Genomic DNA, 21,772 nt, shown 5'->3' with positions numbered 1-21,772 from the left:
TCGGCCGGGGGGTGCGGAAACGGAATGTGCCCCAAATGTCAAAAATCGGTAAAATTCGCGTCGATGAAGATCTGTTTATCGGTACCGGCAGAAAAAACTCGGTTATCTCTCAATTCAGGAGGGTTTTCACGGACCGACATCGTTTTTAAGAATTGAAATTAAATGAAAATCATTGAAAACAAGAGAATTTTTTCAAGACGGGGTGCATTTTCATTAAAAAAATGCAACTTCGTCACATCTCATCCGCAATCTTGTTGATGAAATATTCTTTCCACCCCATTGAATCATCGTACAAAATCTGTTTGTTCTCCGTAGACGTTTTCCTTGTAAAAAAAACCGAATGTTAAGGGTTGAACTTTCCACCCCACCGTCCCACCGAAGTCCATAATTTGTTCAAGAAATACCCAGCGAGCACAAAAACATCTCAGAGATGTTAAAAGTAAGAGATTTCGAGACATTGAACATCCACTGCGATGTTCTGTTTATACATGAATAGAACTTTTATAGAACAGCCAATGTCCGCCGCAGGCGGCTATTATATGGATGTCCCTGGGATGTCACAAAAAGAACTACTCAGAAGTTTTTTTGATAGCCTTTTCATGTACACAATAGAACATTTCTAAAGCGCTTTGCGCACACGAAATTGCTGTTTGTAAGACTTTATATGAAATGCCTTTTTTCTTTCATTTGAATGTTTGAGGATACCACATTCTATTTTAAATGAACTACAAAGTTTTTAAATGAAATACAGAATACTATATAAGAATAAAAATATTTTAATGATACTTCAACAGGTACAAAAGGAAAAGAAATCACATTTCACATAAAAAATTGAACAACAAAAAACAATTGATAAATATTATACTACAGAAAGGGAGAATAAACAAAAAAATATATCACATTCAATAAAACAAACATAAATAACCAAAAAGAAATATCACATTTAACATAAAAAAAACAGAAATAATAGAAAACAAACTGATTATAATTTTAGATGCACCGAAAGGGAAAGTGAAAAAAATTTATGAAAAATTTATTTTCCCTTCATTTTATCGTCCCTCCTCCTCTGCCTAATATGCCTAAACCAATCTTTGGCATAGAGTTCGAATACTTTCCTAGTGATTTGGAATTTTTTATGGATCACATCTACAAAATAAAAACAATTAATTCACAAAATATATGAAGGTTAAGATGATTTTTTCCAATTAAAATAACAGAGAAAATAGATGCATGAAAGGATCAAGATTTGAGTTGTATATAGCTCCTGACCAGGTTGATTTGCGAAACGATTTTATTTATTTAATTATTTGTACTGGTATTTAAAGATGGAACAATTTAAAGGAGTTTTCAAAAACAAGAACTTTTCTGGGACATTTTGAATTATTTTCTGATTCACAAGTGATGAATGATTATTATCATCGTCAGAAGAGTAATCTTACAAAATATTCTGGGAATTATCAACGGCAGAGATAGATTATCGAAATATGTTGAAATCCTCGATGATATGGCTTTAAACTTTATAAAGTTATTTCTTGAATAATTATAATAACCTTTGACTATGGGCAATAAATGACAGTTATTATTATTATTATTATAACCTTCCATATACCATTCGATTATTCCAACCAAAATACAATGATCTCTTGTACCTAGTCCCAGATACACAAATAATAGCTTTGTTCGTAGAGTAGTTTGCAACGTCTGTGAACTGTACAGAGCAAGCGCAATTCCATTTTAGGGTAGCGAAAATCCATTTGCGCTTACTCTGTACAGTTCACAACCGTTGTGAACCACTCTACGAACAAGCCTAATAATAACCACGCAGCGTGGATTCTTTTGAGGTTATATGTATGTTTCTGGACATTATACTATACATTTAATTCATGTAATACTTACTTATTAATTGTATTTGGTTACTATGAAGAGATCGATCCTAAATTCACAATCAAAACCAACACAGAAGTAGTTAATATTATACAAATCACCAATCAACTTTCAACTCCGAACAGTCCACAGTCCAAACTACGAAGAAAGTGGAAATGGCGGCAAAATGAAATAGGTGAATTGTATATTGTTTATTTGGAATGAACCTCCCAAGGCAAACTATGCGACGCCAAGAGAAGATATCCACACGTTTACATTATTTTCAACACGACAGTACCTCTCAGTAGGTAGACGAAGAAATGCCACAGATGGCACAGATCAGAACAAATAAAGATTTCCAATAGCCTTTAGAGACCTCTTTGTTTCAAAGAAACATCCTCATGCCAACATGAGTTGGCATTTCTTCCTGTGAAAAAAAAAACGAAGAATTCCATAACATTTGCACGAGAAATCTAGTTCCGACCGTGCGCCATTGGTCGGAGCTTTCGGCTATTTCCTTCGAACAGTCTGCTGGAAACAGTCTGCCAACTTGCTAGAAAAAATTTAATTCTTTTACTTTTCTCAAATCTGCAAACATCGAGCAATTGGGTAGGAGGTAAATGAAGTAGATGTGATATTCTTGAACAATATAATGAGTTTTCGAATAAATATTAATACTAAACATTATACTCATTTCGTGATCTGCTAAGTCATTTTCGAAGGAGTTACATAATAGATATTCTTTGCTTAACTCAATTTGGCAAGTGTGCAGTCTATGCTTAAATAGCAATGTGTGACTTGAAATCATGAATGCATTCGTTTATTTTCATGTGGAAGTAACATAATATACTAAAAGGATAAATCACAGACTTAATACGCTTACTGGGAATTTTTTATATTATAAAACTATCTGCTATTTTCACATCTACCTGAACCTTCGAATCAATCCAAAGTATCAAGATAAATTCCAAGAAGCAATATCCGATTTGATTACTCGATAACTGAAACAGTATTGTCTTCTGAAATACAAATAAATGAATATATATTATTCCATTCGGTGATATTTCTGAACACACAATGCACTAGATAAACATTCTGATATTTCAGGTCCGAAACACCATTAATTAAGTCAGTCCTTCCCATTACACTTTGATGTCAGACATGATCCAGCGGTGTTTTACGGCAGGCTGTACAACATTGACTTTTATAGTAGGGATACTGGCAGAGTCTAGCTTGAACAGCAAGATAGCAGTTTCTGATTTTGTCAGTGCAAGTTTCTGTAACATAACAATTATTGAGCATTAAACAAAATCAACACATATCCCTTATGTAAAGCGTTTTATTCAATTTGCAATATTTGTAAATGTCTATGAATGTATGTTTGGGTCTTGCAACTGAATTTTGGAAAAGTTGGCCTCAACCTATTGAGTTGAAATTTTGCAATTGCGTCAACTAAGTCATTCCTCAATCAAAATAGCGTATGGACCAAGGTGACTTAATCTTCCTAAGCAATCTAATAGTATGGGTAACAGATTAGAGGATTTGCTGACGATAAAAAGAAACATGAAATAATTTAACTCCAAATCCAATGGTTGAAATAAGAGTTATTTCTTTAACACTCAACTCGGTCAAAGACACCAACATACAAAGAACATATAGCATGAAACATAAATGTAGAGTTATTGCAATATTCAATTTAGTCTCCCTCTATTACCGCAAACGTTATATTGACATGTACGCATGCGTAGATTTGGTTCATATAAGTGTAACGCTTCGGTAATAGCGTTAGCGCCTGACGCAATTTACGGAAGATTAAGCTGTACGCTAAAAGTTGCGCTATTCCATATACATAAACAATATAACCAAAAAGTCACTCTTTGGTATAACCATCTCAAAACACAAGTATGAAATTAAATAAATAGTGTCGTCGTCGTTGATCATTAATTTAATATTCAAAAGTTTACTTGCGGAGAATTTGAGGATTTTATAGAACTCTTAGTGCTCCGAATTGTTAGCACAAAAATGGATTATGTTAGCTATCAGAGGAGAACGTTTAGGTGGATATCTTCAATGTATTATTCCGATTTTAAGACATATCAAGCGGAAACTGCAATCAATGAATATCACCACGATTTATAGTTCCTATGTCAGAAGTTCAGGAAACCCTCAGCAAACCTTGTTGAACTGGAAAATAATTTTAGTTCAGATTTTTGATAAATATAAGTTATTCCAAAAAACCAATTTGGCAGATCGTCATTGTCTTCCCAAAAGTGACAAAATTGAACGATGAGGGGAACTCGATAAAATGAAGTCATTTATATATTTTCTTTTTGGCTCTAATGCTATATTGAAAAGATTGTTCAAACATAGGAAGCAGACGACGTTATTCGAAAAAAAATTTCCTTTGAGTTTGATCTTCAATTTGGACATTCCAATATCTGTTACCTACTTACCGGGGGGTAGAATCATCTGTAGAATTTTTGGACGAAATCAATTATGAATTCCGTTATTTATGCAGTTATACCTATAATATATTTCAGATAATTTCTTTAAAATTTATGTATAATAACTTTTTCTGTCTTTAAGATGTATGTTCTTAGACGTCTTTGAGACGTCGTATTGCGTAACTACAGACCGATAAGTCTACTGTCGGCGTTAGGAAAAGTAGTAGAAAGGATTATCGCCACGAGGCTAAATGAGGAAACCGAAAATCTGATACTGATACCACCAGAACAGTTCGGATTCAGAAGAGAGCATTCAACAGAGCAACAATTATTAAGGCTCACAGAGTACATTACAGAGGGATTCCAAAATAAAAAAGCCACAGGTCTTGTTTTACTAGACGTCGCCAGAGCTTTCGACAGAGTATGGCATGAAGGATTAATATATAAGATGAGAAGTGCTGGGTATTCGATCAAAATATGCAAGTTGATCCAGAATTATCTCAAAAATAGAAGATTTTACGTGAAAGTGGAAGGAGAATGCTCCACAACAAGAGATTTAGAGGCTGGAGTACCCCAAGGGTCAGTGCTTGGGCCACTTCTGTACAACATATACATTCACGATATTCCGAAGAATCCAAGAACCATGCTAACGTTATATGCTGACGACACAGGCATAGCAACTAGACACCGAAACCCAGAAGTAATAGGACGAGTTCTACAAGAAACGATTGACGAAACAAATGACTGGTGCATAAAGTGAAAAATCAAGCTCAATGGACAAAAGAGCCAAGCAATATTATTACAGAAGAGAAGACTGCGACCCAAAATGAATCTAGAAGTTGACGGCGAAGAAATCGACTGGAAAAATGAAGCCAAATATTTAGGAATAACGCTTGACAATAACGCTTGGAAAAGTCATAATAATAAAAATAATAATAATAAGTATCTGGGCATAAAACAGGAAAGAAAAATCAATCAGAGCCAGATGAAGAAAGAACTAACGGAGGAGTTCACCCGAGGATTGAGAAGGATAATGAGAACTGGCCTTAACAGCAAGAATCTGATGAAAGCTATCAATACCTACGCTTGCTCGGCGCTGAGCTACTCATTCGGTATCATCTCTTGGACCACCACCGATTTAGCAGCCTTACAGAGAAAAATAAGGACGATGCTGACTAAACATAATAAACATCACCCCAAAAGCTCAATAGAACGGACCGAGCTGCCACGACATATTGGGGGTAGAGGAATTGTTGATTTGTCCAACCCTATGACCCAGGAAATTGAAGGACTTCGAAAATATTTTCTGAGCCAGGCTACTTCATCAGAACTCCATCAAGTAGTTTGTGTTGCTGATACTTCTACACCGTTAAAGCCACAGCAGGACCACTTGAAAACCGTCGAACACTCTGCAGAAAGTAAAATGCAGAAACTGATTGGCAAACCTTTGCATGGGAGGCACCAGAACGAGGTCAACCATGATTACGTCGACATATCTGCGTCGAACTACTGGTTGACTTCCGGAAGGTTGTTTCCTGAGACAGAGGGCTTCATGCTCGCCATCCAGGATCAGGTGATTCCAACAAGGAACTACATGAAATATATCGCCAAGGATGCCTCAGTGGCGGATGATAGCTGCGTTATGGCTGTGCGACACATGAAACTATCCAGCACATCACCGGGGGATGTCAGAAGTTCGCGGGCACGGAGTACAAAAATAGACATGATGCCGTTGCCAAGATTCATCACCAAGAACTGGCACTAAAACACCAACTTCGAAAAAGAAAGTTCGAAAAAGGTTCCTTATTACAATTACCATCCGGATGCTGTATTGGAAAATGAACATCACAAGCTATACTGGGATCGCACGGTTCTCACAGACCGGAAAATAACCCACAATAGACCAGACCTCATATTGCTCAATAAGGATGAGGACAGAGTACTATTCATCGATGTGGCGATTCCAAATAATAACAATCTTCTAGATAGGCACACTGAAAAAATTTTAAAGTACAGAGATCTCGAGGAACAAACCAGAAGACAGTGGAAGCTGAAAGATATCAAGACCATCCCTATTGTCATATCATCCACAGGCCTGATACCGAAGAAACTATTAGAGAACTTGAGGAAACTTCAGCTGGACGAAAATATCTATAGAGTCATGCAGAAGGCGGTACTGCTGGGAACGGCGAGAACTGTACGCAAGTACATGGGAAATTCAGAGGGACTCCGTCTGCTCCGACAGGAAGTGCGGGTGGAGCAGGAATCCAACCTACAGCAGGGAGGCGAGGAGCGACCCGGACCCGACCACCACCACGAGCCCGAAAACCTGATAACCTCCAACAGAGCTTAATCCTTTTGATATCTGAGATATCTGGGATAAGTGAATTTTCCTCTGGAGAGGAGTGTGAAAGCCGCAAGGCTAAAGTCATAATAATAGGTCTTTATTTCAGAACAATTCCGGTAACAAGCCAAGAAAAGAAATGAAATAGTGTCAAACAAGCAATCGACAAAACGAAAGCAGCGATGAATAGACTCTACCCTTTAATAGGAAGAAGAAGCCACATGTCGAAAGAGACAAAATTGAAGATAATCAAAGCCGTTGCTAGGCCTCAACTGACTTATGGATCAGTTGCCTGGGGCTTCACGGCAAAGAGCCACATCAAAAGAATTCAGGCCACTGAAAACAAGCTGCTACGATGTGCAATAGATGCACCTTGGTTTGTCAGGAATAGACAGATTTATAGGGACCTAAAATGGGAAACCATAACGGAATTCATGAACAGAAAAGCAGAGAAATTATTCGAAACAGCGAAAAACCACCCGGATCAAGAACTCAGGAGACTAGTGGACTACGACCCAGAGGAAGACAAGAGGAGAATGCGAATTTACCGAAGGATACCAACAAATCAATTAAAAAGAGATCAAAATAACAACAGAAACTTATTGAAAAATTCAATAAAGTGTTAATCCAATAGTGGATAAACACATAAATCCCAGCACGATAGTGTGCGAGAAGAAAACCGACTAAGAGATGGACGGTTTATAGGCAAATGCCCAGAACCAAAATTCAAGAAGCAGTTAAGGGTTTTTAGTGGGTCTCGAGCTCAGAACAGTGAGAAACCCCACACTTGTTCCCCCTCAGGAGGGGGTGGTTCGTCTGATTTGCAGATTTTTCCCCAGCTACACCAAAAAAAAAAAAAAACAACCAGTTTTTTTCGTAAGTTAGATATACTTTCGCCGAACTAGTATAGTTTCCTTGGGGAAAGAAGTATTGAAACTCTTGTATGCGAACTGATTAATGAAATAACTGAGGAAGTGATGCCATTTGGATGTGTTTTTAGATTGTGTGGAATTTGATAATTCTCGAGAAATGCGAAATGAGAGATATACAACTGGAACTTCTGAAGAGTTCAATATAAAAACGAAAAACGACAATTCAAAGAATTGTAGTTCCATTAATGCGAGCTAGTCATGAACCAACGCAGGAAATCTCAGAGGAAATGAAACATCTAATAACAAACTGTAAATCGGTTTCGGGATTATTGTTCCTCATCAGTACAGTGCCGTAATAAATATTTCAACCGGAGAATGGGGTCTTTAAGTGAAACCGGGCCGACGTTGTGAGGAATATTTTCAATTCTCATCACGACATGCCACCTGCTCCACAAAGATTGACTGACTTACTCTGCAGAATCCTACACCGATTTATGACTTCCAGACATAACACTACCTACAGTCTACAAAACTACAACTATTCGTCAAGAGACTGCAGGAGAGTTCAAGGGTTCAAGACCGCATTCGGCCTGGAGAGATTCGGCGAACAGTTATTTAACATGAAGAAAACAAAGAGTTGTCTTATAGGTCAATGGTGTTTCAAACTATGTTTTTCTATAGTAGAAAATTAAAGTATCCTATTCATATTTTTGTGCTTGGTTTGCCTATGTTGAATGATACCATAGAGATTGAGTTATAGAGCATTTATGAATGCATGCTCTGACTTAGTGATATACAATTTTTGTTTTTTACAGCAACTACCCATCTTTTACACATACATATGTAAAAAGTGAGAATTACTTACGATCGATTGGCTGGTCTTGTGGAGGCTTATATGTATCTTTGTCTTTTTTTTTCTGACAGTTACACGATCTTTTCGAAGGGGGTGTATTGGAATCCTGACATCTACTGGAAGGAATACCGTTCGCATCCATGCATCTCACAACTCTTCTTTGTATTCCATTCGGACAGTTTTCGCAATTTCCCCAGTCGCCACTAAACCAATATGGGTCGCATTTGCCATCACATGCTCGTTTACTGAGTGGTTTCAGATGATTAGGGCATGTCATCTCATTGACGATTTGGAATTGTCCTCTCTGCTTAACAACACATATAACTTCTCGAATCTGATGTGATTGACCTGAAAATGTAGGGGGTGTAAATAGTTTGTTTGGATGGATTTATTTGAAAATAAATACAAAAGTCAGCAAAAATAATCAAAATGATTAAGGTGAAAATAAAAAAACACGTCTAAACAGGGAGTCAATGAATACCATAATAAGAATTATTTCAGATGCATATGAATATTAACAAGTGTTACGGTCTGAATTGAGCTAGCCAATTTGCCATCGTCAGCGCCACTAAATGGAGAAAAAAAGCAGATTCTAGCCATTGTTTCGGTTTCATTCTACCACATCAGAGCAATACAGCTTCTACGATGAGAAAACGTTTGGAATTTATGGACCCCTATTGCATTCTGGCAGACGCTACTGCGAATTATTTGGTAATAATCGAGTGCCACCCAGTATGAAACAAGATTCAATCCCCTCCAGAGCGAAACCAAGACGAACACAATTGGCAAACTAAATTCAGATAGTATATTAACACTTGTTGATATTCATATCAGCGGGTGGTATGCATCTGAAATAATTCTTATTATGGTATTCTTTGCCTCCCTGTTTAGACGTGTTTTTATTCATTATTAAATTTCTAAATTCGTGTCATGCATGTTGCTTTCAAGCCGCTGAATTAGAATTTCGGCTTACTGAATTAGAGAAAATTTGTGACATATGCCATTGTCTTCGTCTGGGTGTCTATCTGGAGGGGAAACCTACTCAATAATACCAAAAAGGAACAAAAGATTTCACTCCAGTATTTTGAAGATGCGCGTGTCTTTGAACTTAAGCAGCTCGCATCTAGAAGTGGGCGGAGTCCCTTATGTCAAATTCATGCATAACCTAAGGATTTTAAGTAACCAAAGAAGAGCTAAACAGTGTCGAGTGACCTTGACAAGAGCAGACGTGTTTCAAAATGCTATGAGAGAGAAAGCGGAAGAGAAATTCGAAGTGAAAGTGCCCACTAGCAAAGCTACGGAATATTTGATTCCGTCTGTGAAGTTTGTGTAAGTTCTATATTTGTTATCGGAATTTTAATTCGTTAAAATTTTCAAAGTTGGTGTTCATCTGCCACTGTCCAGGTCTTGATCGTTGGTACTGCAGAAAATATCAGGTGAGCTTATTTTTCGTATCTTTTTCCTGATTTTTCTCATAGCGTAGAAAACTTTTGGCTTCATACCATAGTTTTTTACTGGACTATTTTAGTGAATATTCCTGAATATTTTATTATTTTCAAATTGTTTGATATTTCGAGAAATCTGAGTAAAAAACCATGTCGGAAACCTCAGATAATGAGGGTTCCTATATGGAAGCGACCGATGCTGAAGAATTCAGCGACGGCGAACACGAGGAGCTTGTAAAGCTCAGGGAAGAGAATGGGCAGTTGAAAGCTCAAATTGTCAAAGTGAGGAGGAGGAGAACGCAAGTTTGAAAGCGATGGTGAATGAGCTAGATAGATGCGTATCTAGCTTGGTGGCTGGGATTAAAAATCTCAGGGAGAGGCTCGAGCAGGAGGGAAATAAGGAATGTTCTTACTCCAAAGCACTAAAAGATGACGTGTCCAAAATTGTCCGGGAAGTGACCTTACTGGTTCAAAAGCAGAAGATTGAGGTGGTCAAAATCCCTCAAAAAAAAATTTCCTCACCCTCCAAAAGAGTGAGAAAAGACAGCTCCTCGTCCAATGAAGACTCAAACAAAAAAAGAGTCTTGAAAACCCCAGCCCCACAGAAAACCACTCCAGTGGAGGAGAGTCGGGAAAAAATACCACCAGTCACCCTAAGGGGTACGACCTCAAGTATCAAGGGATCGTCGATGCTGTATATTTTTCAGTAGAGTGTGTTGTACTGATTCCAAAAATTGAAAAATATACTAGGTGTTTAATTTGAAAAAAGAGACTTTTTTACGATTTTGTAACTTGGCAAATGATGATTTCCTGGTCCATCCTGTATAACTGACAACTATAATTCAAAAGCAGCGACATAGATCAGATCAATATCTAATGACATGCTAAATTTTTGACTCAAATCTTTAATATTGAGCGAACTAGAGTCATTTTCGTAACATGCCAATTTGATCTAAAATTTCAAAAAATAATAAATAACTCAGAAACCGTTAAAGATAGATAGGAAGAAGTAAAAGTGAATAAATTTGATATTTTATAGAGTATCATATAAAAATACTAATACCGGATGTCCCATTCAAAATAACAAAGTTGTTGCCAAATTTTCGCACATCCGGCAACACTGGAAATGCGAAATTATTTTTAAAATGTACCTTACATGGCCTTATATCGATCCACAAAATCTGAAATCTTTACCATCAATAGTTTCCATAATAATCTAATAGGCCACTCACCTTGGGACACCCGATTTACCCATATGGAAGATTCAAATGAAAACGTGGAAGTTTCGGTGTTGAATTCGAATAGGCTCTGAGTCAAGCAGAGCAGTATATGCATGCGATATCGATTAAACGGCTGATCTAGTTTAAATGCCAGTTCATAGTGGGGATGCCAGAGCCTGAACGCAACGATCTACGATCGAATCGTATTGGAAAAACGGCAGATTTCAATAAACCTATCTATCCATTGTTTCAGTTACTGCAGATAGAAAAACCATGTGATTTCGTTTCTATGATCTATCTGTAGATATATTTTAGAATGGTTTCCGAACGTCAGTAAGCGAAACGATGGATATATAGCTTTATTGAAAACGGCTGTTAGTCACAGTCCAATCTTGAGATGCGATATGTCATACTGTTTGGAAATAAATTAGATTCCTTCCATTGAATTTGTTGAATTTTTTTTTGTTTTCAAATGTAAAAAAAATATAAACATTCTTTTCATATTTTACCTGCGCAAGTCTCAATCCATAATGTTGAAAACATGCATACCAAAGGCTTAATCGTCTCTCTAAAGCTTCATATCCAACAAAGTAAAATTTTTTCTTCTTAGTATAAACAATATTCACAAATGCTTTTCCTTCAGTACTTACCAGAGCAGGACTCTGGACATTCTCCCCAAGCTCCAGTGAACCAGTGCCCTCCACACTGTTTTTCGCTGGAACAATCACGGGTTGAGTCAGGTTTGGAACTAACGTCACAAGTATTTCTTCCACAAACGGCATATCGACTCTGAATTCCTGTCCCGCAGACTTCGGAACACTTGGACCATTCCGTGACTAACCAAGGAGATATTTCTGATGTCTCTGTTGGTTTCGGCGATCGTGATATAGAGCTGCAGCTTGGAAGAGTGCAATATTCGGCATGTGGAGGTTTTATTTGTGGAGGACAATGGCCTGACGGACACGAAACCGATCTCGAACGATGCCCTGTGCCACATGTTACTGAACACTGAAAAAAATTCAATCATATATATTCTCGCTTGAAACTATTATTATAATGGTTATTATATTGTCGTGCTCATGAGTTTCCATCTCCGATATATTGCCTGGTTCTACTATGTCGATATTCTGATTTCGTTCATTCTGAACGCAGAAATTGAGACTGTATCGTCCGAATCCCACTTTCGACACCAATGTAACGTTCTCTGAGTTGATCAAATTGTATTCTTTCCAGAACGTCTAATTTATTTACACAACTACTACACTGAATTATGTGCAAGGATTAGGTGTTTCTAATTTATTTGCAGACTCACTAATTTAGTTCTACAACTTTTGCACTTTGTAACTCTTAGGCCCAGTTTCACAATCATTGGTAACCAGTGGTGGTTTATTAACCACTACATTTGAGTTAACCCAAGGTTTAAAAAGATGCTCGTTTCACAACAAAAAAATGAGTGATGGTTTTTTGACCATTGGTTAAATTTTTTTTCTGAGGGTTGGTAATGTTTTTCGTGTACAATAGATCTACTTTTGGGTTATTTATTACTGACATTTCGTATTTCTGTGAAACAAGAACTTGAGAATATAGAAATTGTTATGAATATGACAGAAAGGAATAAAACGTATGAGCACCGTACGAATGATTGATGTTCTGTGCCGATATGAGTTTCATAATTGCCTAAAGGTTATTTTTCGTTTTGAATTTGTTTTAAGTGAAGCTGAAGCGTTCGTTTTTTCTTGTGCGAAATAAGAAAAAACAGTGCAACTGTGCTGGACCAATAGAAATTATTACTTTATTGAAAAATTCAAACAAAATTGAGTTTTGCATTTATAACTTAAAGTTGCTTAAATAATTTATATCTATCTAGGTGTTTTCCTCAACAATTCTTCAAAAGCTTATTTTTATTGATTATTTGAGTTTGAATTCAGATACTTTAATCTATTTCAAAAATTCAAATTTCACCACTCTAATTCAACATATTTGCATAATAACTATTCATAAGAGTCAGTCCAGTTCTTCTAGTTCTATTATTTGACAATTATTTTTGATCCCCTATAAGGGGCACAGCAACATTTTGATACGAATTCATTGCTTCTTCTTCTCCTCATGAAGGAGGTTGTCCTTCATTTTCATTACAAGATATGTTATGTAAAAAAACTGTGGACTTAATCATCATCATTGCGCATCTATACTTTTAATATTCTCATTGAAGGAGCTGAGATTCTTCGCTTCCAACTGCCTTCTTTCCACTGTGTTTCTGAATCTATAGAAGAAATCCAGGTTGACATATTACTGAAAATAATTCCTCCTAGCTCCAAATCTTCTGGGCCTCACTGTTTCCTCATCACTACTATGAGTATTCACATCATAATCGTCCACGATAATCGTAAATAATAACTAATAAACACCCAATTCATATGAAACGCTTCCTAACCAGTAATCTCGAAGAAATGCTGACTTGTCTCTGACAGAACTCAAAATCTATGCAGAAAAGCATACGCCACGAAACTTCTATGTCCAGGCAACTCATAGTTAACTCATGAAATTTTCGGGGTTAAGTCAACCACAAGTATACTTTAGGTCAAACGATAAACCACACTTTGTGAAACAGAATTTTTGATTTAACCACTGGTCACTACATAACTTTGGGTTAACCATATATTGTGAAACTGGGCCTTAGATTTGCAGTGTGCAGCCTCTCAAGAACATTTCTTAAAGTCTTCATGTGGTCATCGGATCTCCGGACGAAAACAATGACGTCATTAAAATAAAAAAGAACTTGAAACAGATTATAAGATTTTCATGAAATGAGTTTTTAAACCACGACACGTGTTTCATTATTACAATATCATCTTCAGGTCTATGAAGGTGAACTGAAATATTTGGTACCAAAACAGAAATATATAAAACTGTAGGAAATGTAAAATTTTTTTTTCATAAAAAATTCACAAGCCGAATTCCTGGAGCAAATTCGACGAGAAAATCAGAACTGTGAAACCACGCCTCTTTCGTCGTGCCATTTCATTGGTGCATGTAAAATGTTCCCAAAAAGGTATAAAAAACCCATATGTTAAACAGTGCGATATCTCGAGTGAAATCTTGACAAGAGCAGACGTGCTATAGTGCTTCATAGTGCTATAAAAGTGAAAGCGGAAGAGAAAGTCGAAGTGAAAGTGCCCACTAGCAAAACTACGGAATATTTGATTCCGTCTGTGAAGTTTGTGTAGGTTCTATATTTGTTATCGGAATTTTATTTCGTTAAAAGTTGGTGTTCATCTGCCAGTGCCCAGGTCTTGATCGTTGGTACTGCAGAAAATATCAGGTGAGCTTATTTTTCGTATCTTTTCCCTGATTTTTCTCATAGCGTAGAAAACTTTTGGTTTTATACCATTGTTTTATATTAGACTATTTCAGTGAAGATTCCTGAATATTTTATTATTTTCAAATTTTTTGATATTTCGAGAAATCTGAGTATAAAACCATGTCGGAAACCTCAGATAATGAGGGTTCCTATATGGAAGCGACCGATGCTGAAGAATTCAGCGACGGCGAACACGAGGAGCTTGTAAAGCTCAGGGAAGATAATGGGCAGTTGAAAGCTCAAATTGTCAAACTGACCGAAACTGTGTCACAGTTGGTCGGTGAGATGCGCCTCTTGAGAGAGGAAATGACCCAAAATAATATGCCGAAATCCCCCACTTACGCCACAATTACAAAACCGGTAGAGGGTTCCAAAGATAATTTCCTTAAAGGAATTGTTTCACAACCCGAAACAAGGAAAAATAATGCAAGGCTGGTTGCGAAGACCCCAAACGCGCCCCCAACTAACCTCGCGCGAAAAGAAAGCTCCTCTTCTGATGAGGTGACCGTCAAGAAGACAACGGGAGTGCCTAAAAGGGATAAAATCCCACTCATCACGATGATGGGTAAATCAGATTGGGTAAAGATCTCAAAAGCCCTCTATACCAAGAAATTCAGCTATAACCGGGCTACTGTAGTGAAAGACGAAATCAAGATTATAACCACAACTGTAGATGACTACAGAAAAATAACTGAATTCTTCGACCAACTTGGAAAGGAGTATTTCACATATCAGATGGAAGAGGAAAAGAAAATTTACGCCGTCATTAGGCATCTTCCAATAGACGCAGATCTGGAATTGATTAAAAATGACCTGAGATTCCAGGGAATCGATGATGCTGAGGTGTCTAGAATGACATCAAACAAAAAGAAAGAGCCGATACCATTATATCTGGTTAAAACGCAAAAGAAGGAGATATTCGACATCCAACGACTCTACAACCTTTGTATTACAGTCGAACCAATAAAGAAGGCAGTGGAGATGTGTGAAGTGTTCGGGAAACCATAGGAAACCAGAAAAAACGCTACATGCATTTTATGTGGTGAAGAAGGCCATCCAGCAAGCTACAAGGGACGTAGCAAATTTAAGCTGGTAACCAGAAAGAAGAGAGCCGGCCAAAAGAGGCAGAACAGAAAAAGCCGTCGAACCTACACGAAAAGTTCAGGAAACTATAAAAACCAAACCTGCAGAACAGGAAAAGAAGAAAGAAACTTCTAAGCCTACGCAGAAGACAGAGGAACAAAAGAAGACTCAATTAAAACCGACTGTAAACAGTCAACCAGAAAAAAGAAAAATATCTGAACCAGCCGATGATCTAGATATCTTCACGGAAAAAATGTTTAACAAGATAATTTGAAAAAGAAATGAAGAAAAAACTCCAAGCATTATTCAGTAAACTGAATTGATGGACTTCACGGATATCCCTTAAGATATTCTCGGGGAACATAAACGGGATCAACACTAAGAAAGTCGAGATAGAAGAAATAATATCAGAGAGACAACCTGATATTACAGCCCTACAGGAAACAAGAATGAACCGGAACAGACGACTGAATTTTATGAATTATGAAACATATAGATGTGACAGAACTACAAACACCGAAGGAGGAGTATTGGTGAGAACAGATCTGAAACACTACTTCAAAAGTAGATCCGACGCAACACAAGGAGAAACAGAAACAGTGACGATTGTTGCCGAATTAAATCGTCAAGGAGTCGAAATTACCTCGACATACAAGCCACCACAAAACAATTTATTGGAAGAAGAGATAAACAACATATTGGAAGGAACAATCCTGAAAATCTGCATCGGAGATTTCAACTGTAAATCCCCATTATGGAACAGCAGAACAGACAATAGAAAATAGAAATACCAAAAGCATATCTTGCTTTTGGTATAGGAATACCAGATATAATAGATATCGCGATATTGAAAAATATAACTAAAGAATTCTCGATTGAAACTTTGGAAGATGGAACCTTAAACCACAATCCCGTGGAATTGACAATTGGGGAAGAACCCAGGGAAAAATTGATGGAAATAAAAGAATATACCAATTGGGCTAAATACTGCCATTTAATACAATCGGAAATAACAGAAATTCCAGCAATAAGCACTCCAGAGGATCTGGAATATAAGGTTGATAAACTGGAAGAGATTATATTGAAAGCTTACGAAAAAAGCACGCGAAGAGTGAAGAGACCAGCACCAAGTCATCCGCATGGCGATACTCCTAAAGAAATAAAAGAACGAGAAAATCGAAGACTCAGAAAAATCGGATGAATAAAAATAGTATGAATAGGGTAAAGCATACAGTTGTTGGCACCCTTACGGTCATTGGCACTAATGTTGAATATTCCAATTTATTAAGAAAAACGTCGCATTTGGTTATGCTCTTGTTCGATCATTAGGAACTGGCAACATCGCTCGAACGATCTCCAGAATCTCAAGAGTGCTCTTTCAAAGTAGGGTTATTGGCGGGACAGTATGTGTCGAGTGTTCTGGAGCGAACAGATAACAAGGTAAGCCTTAAGAATTTCTTAAGAGAGACTATGTTTACTTCACTGGGATTTTCGGCAAATTAATCATTAAAACTTCTGATCTTTTACTCAGTTGATTTGTGATGTTCAAAGGATAAAATTCTGAGCTCATGCATTGTTTTTTTCCCATTATTCTGAAGAATTCGAGGTGCCAACAACTGTATCACAATAAAAGTGAAAATCAGTAATTGGCCTCTAGTGCCAATGATTGTTTTTACAGTGATCCCATTTATTTTATTTCGAAACGCATTTGAATGTTGATAATTTTATTTCAAAATAATTCTTATGTTCAAATATGCTGTTTCCACAGTTGTTGGCACACTGCCAATGACCATACTTTGAGGGTGCCAATAATTGTATTTTTCATAGAGAATGCCGAAAGTCAGGGAGGGATCAAACTACAACAAAAAATATGACGAAGAGCTTTTGCAAAAAGCCTTAAGAGAAATAGAGGAAGGGGAAGCAAAGAAAAAAGTTGCCAGAAAATATAATATACCAAGAGCCACATTGCAATTCAGATTGAGTAACAAATTTAAGAAAATATCGCATGGTCCCAATCCTATTCTCACCACTGATGAAGAAGAAATGCTCGTTAGGTGGATATCAGACTGCGTAAAAAAAGGCTTTCCACAAAGAAAAGAAGACTTACAAGCCAGCGTAAAAAACTTTTTGGATGAAAATCCCCGCCCAAATCCATTCAAAGATAATCTTCCTGGAGATGGATGGTACAAGAGTTTCTTGCGTCGGCATCCAGTTTTAACTGAACGCCAATCAGAAGGTGTTACACCGTCCAGTGCCAATGTAAGTGAATCAGACATAAGAGGATGGTTCGCAAATATCGAAAACTACCTCAAGGAAAATGATCTGTTTCAAATCTTAGAGGATCCCTCTAGAATTTTTAATGCAGATGAGACAAATTTTCAACTTTGTCCTAAAACGAAAACTGTTATTGCTCCAAAAGGATCACGAAATATTTACGAAATCGATCGGGGACAGTCAAAATCTAATATCACTGTACTCTTCACCTTCTCTGCTGCTGGCGAAATTACACCTCCAATGTTAGTGCTTCCTTATAAGCGACTTCCAGCAGATATCACCAGAGAAATACCCAAAACATGGGGGGTAGGTTTGTCGGATAATGGCTGGATGAAAGCCGAAGTTTTCTACGAATATTTGGGCAATGTTTTCTATAAATATTTGTTGCAAACCAAAACAGTTCTCCCCATTATTTTATTTGTAGATGGTCATGCAACTCATTTAACTTACAAAGTTAGCGAGCTCTGCAAAAAATTAAATATCATATTAATTTCACTTTATCCTAATTCAACAAGATTGTTGCAACCTGCAGATGTATCTGCGTTTAAACCTATAAAATCATATTGGAAAAAAGGAGTTCTAGAATGGAGGCGCAGCAATCCGACTTCTGCATTGACTAGGGAGAAATTGGCTCCCATTTTAGAGAGAGTTTTGAAAAATTTGAAATCCGAAACGATAGTTAACGGATTCCGAGCATGCGGTCTACACCCTTGGTGTCCAGATGCATTAGACTTCACAAAATGCTTGGGAAAAGGAGGAAAAAATGCAGAAAGTGATAGGAAGCACTTAAGAAGAAAAATTAGTTATGACGACTTTAGGACAATAGTGGGAGATGAAAGAATAAAGGAGCTGATGCAACTGGAAGGAACTGATGTAACAACTGATGAAGGTAGACTACATGCTATTTTGAAAAAAATTTGTGAGGAACCGGATGAATCTGAAGTAAGCATAGCAGCAGCTTCAACGATTGGTGAATTTCATACGGAAAGTGAACATTTTCTAGAGATTGGACAAGAGAATATCATGGAAATCGAAAGAAGCGATGATCTCTTCGATATTGAAAATATTCCAATAATAAATTATGAGACAATCAATATACCTGGTACCAATGTAATTGGCACTTCCTTGAGTCCAACTGCTTCATTTTCAGAAATCTTAACCAATCTAACTTCTGAAGGTAGTATCACCGAAAGCACTATGACTGATGAATATGTACAACAAGCAAGAGAAAAACAATCAAATTCTCCCTGCTTGACCAACCAGGTGATGAGTGAATCTATTGAAAAAGTTGACATAAGTGACTTCCTCTACTGGCCGGTATCTCCGCATAGAAAAGGAAAAAGAGAAAGCGAAAGGTTACCATATGTGTTAACTTCAGATCAATGGCAAACCATCCAGAAGAATAAATTAGACAAGAAAAAAAAAGAACAAGAGGAAAAGGAAGAAAGGAAGAGAAAACGAGTAGAAAGAGAAGAAGAACGAAGAAAGGTTGATTCGAAGAAATGTAATCGAAAAAAAACTGTAAAACTCATCACCCAAAAGGACGACATGAATCGGAACATAAACAGTTCTGTCACCGAGAGAAGATCCGAATTCAAATCCCCAACTAATGTGAATATAATATCCGATATTGTCTTGAAAAAATCCAGTCATGTCAGAGCAATTAAATTTGATAGCCCAGAAAAATTTTACGATGAAAATGATTTCATTAATAACTCGAGAGAAAATTCAGGACTATGTTTCATATGTACACATAATATAACAGAAAACAGATATGGAATAAAATGTTTTCAATGTAACAGAAAATTCCATCCAAGATGTATCAGACTACATAATATAATGCCTCCAATTGTTCGAACCTATATATGTAATGCTTGTTCGAAATGTTTAATGAAATGAGCAGTATATAGTTACGGTGCTCATTCCAAGAATGGATTTCATTTACGAGTGAAAATGCATCTAGTGCCATCCTAACGATGTACCTGAATATGTGCCAATGACTGATAGATGAGGTGTCAATAATAGTCAATTTGATGCCAATGACTATATTTTGTAGAAAAATTTATTTGAGTTCGAATTTTTTTATAACAAACAGAAATAAAGTTTTATTTTTACATTTTTTTCAATCTCGGACATCCAACCAACCTGAAAGTACTCTTTTAATTCAGCCACATCTTATATTTGACGAGAACAGATAAAAAATAGATTGAGTGATCCTTAAAATGCCAATAACTGTACTCTTTACCCTATGTGTCGAGTGTTCTGGAGCGAACAGATAACAAGGTAAGCCTTAAGAATTTCTTAAGAGAGACTATGTTTACTTCACTGGGATTTTCGGCAAATTAATCATTAAAACTTCTGATCTTTTACTCAGTTGATTTGTGATGTTCAAAGGATAAAATTCTGAGCTCATGCATTGTTTTTTTCCCATTATTCTGAAGAATTCGAGGTGCCAACAACTGTATCACAATAAAAGTGAAAATCAGTAATTGGCCTCTAGTGCCAATGATTGTTTTTACAGTGATCCCATTTATTTTATTTCGAAACGCATTTGAATGTTGATAATTTTATTTCAAAATAATTCTTATGTTCAAATATGCTGTTTCCACAGTTGTTGGCACACTGCCAATGACCATACTTTGAGGGTGCCAATAATTGTATTTTTCATAGAGAATGCCGAAAGTCAGGGAGGGATCAAACTACAACAAAAAATATGACGAAGAGCTTTTGCAAAAAGCCTTAAGAGAAATAGAGGAAGGGGAAGCAAAGAAAAAAGTTGCCAGAAAATATAATATACCAAGAGCCACATTGCAATTCAGATTGAGTAACAAATTTAAGAAAATATCGCATGGTCCCAATCCTATTCTCACCACTGATGAAGAAGAAATGCTCGTTAGGTGGATATCAGACTGCGTAAAAAAAGGCTTTCCACAAAGAAAAGAAGACTTACAAGCCAGCGTAAAAAACTTTTTGGATGAAAATCCCCGCCCAAATCCATTCAAAGATAATCTTCCTGGAGATGGATGGTACAAGAGTTTCTTGCGTCGGCATCCAGTTTTAACTGAACGCCAATCAGAAGGTGTTACACCGTCCAGTGCCAATGTAAGTGAATCAGACATAAGAGGATGGTTCACAAATATCGAAAACTACCTCAAGGAAAATGATCTGTTTCAAATCTTAGAGGATCCCTCTAGAATTTTTAATGCAGATGAGACAAATTTTCAACTTTGTCCTAAAACGAAAACTGTTATTGCTCCAAAAGGATCACGAAATATTTACGAAATCGATCGGGGACAGTCAAAATCTAATATCACTGTACTCTTCACCTTCTCTGCTGCTGGCGAAATTACACCTCCAATGTTAGTGCTTCCTTATAAGCGACTTCCAGCAGATATCACCAGAGAAATACCCAAAACATGGGGGGTAGGTTTGTCGGATAATGGCTGGATGAAAGCCGAAGTTTTCTACGAATATTTGGGCAATGTTTTCTATAAATATTTGTTGCAAACCAAAACAGTTCTCCCCATTATTTTATTTGTAGATGGTCATGCAACTCATTTAACTTACAAAGTTAGCGAGCTCTGCAAAAAATTAAATATCATATTAATTTCACTTTATCCTAATTCAACAAGATTGTTGCAACCTGCAGATGTATCTGCGTTTAAACCTATAAAATCATATTGGAAAAAAGGAGTTCTAGAATGGAGGCGCAGCAATCCGACTTCTGCATTGACTAGGGAGAAATTGGCTCCCATTTTAGAGAGAGTTTTGAAAAATTTGAAATCCGAAACGATAGTTAACGGATTCCGAGCATGCGGTCTACACCCTTGGTGTCCAGATGCATTAGACTTCACAAAATGCTTGGGAAAAGGAGGAAAAAATGCAGAAAGTGATAGGAAGCACTTAAGAAGAAAAATTAGTTATGACGACTTTAGGACAATAGTGGGAGATGAAAGAATAAAGGAGCTGATGCAACTGGAAGGAACTGATGTAACAACTGATGAAGGTAGACT

General features: G+C 36.8%; 1 protein-coding gene across 2 annotated transcripts in view; it reads right to left on the bottom strand.

The window, feature by feature from the left end:
• Positions 1-2,498: 2,498 nt before the first annotated feature.
• The window catches only part of LOC123306524 (thrombospondin type-1 domain-containing protein 4-like), a 728,470-nt gene continuing 709,196 nt past the window's right edge, over positions 2,499-21,772 (bottom strand). For both annotated transcript variants that reach the window (XM_044888570.1, XM_044888569.1), the window contains exons 11-13: positions 11,692-12,049; positions 8,389-8,724; positions 2,499-3,140 (exon numbers count right to left, since the gene is read on the bottom strand). In XM_044888570.1, the coding sequence (XP_044744505.1) occupies positions 3,019-3,140; positions 8,389-8,724; positions 11,692-12,049 (816 nt within the window). In that variant the 3' untranslated portion in view covers positions 2,499-3,018. The remainder of the gene's footprint in view (positions 3,141-8,388; positions 8,725-11,691; positions 12,050-21,772) is intronic.

The sequence above is a fragment of the Coccinella septempunctata genome, chromosome 2 (genome assembly GCF_907165205.1).
Source record: "Coccinella septempunctata chromosome 2, icCocSept1.1, whole genome shotgun sequence".
In the NCBI taxonomy this organism is placed as follows: domain Eukaryota; kingdom Metazoa; phylum Arthropoda; class Insecta; order Coleoptera; family Coccinellidae; genus Coccinella; species Coccinella septempunctata.
This window is presented reverse-complemented; position numbering and strand designations above follow the sequence as displayed.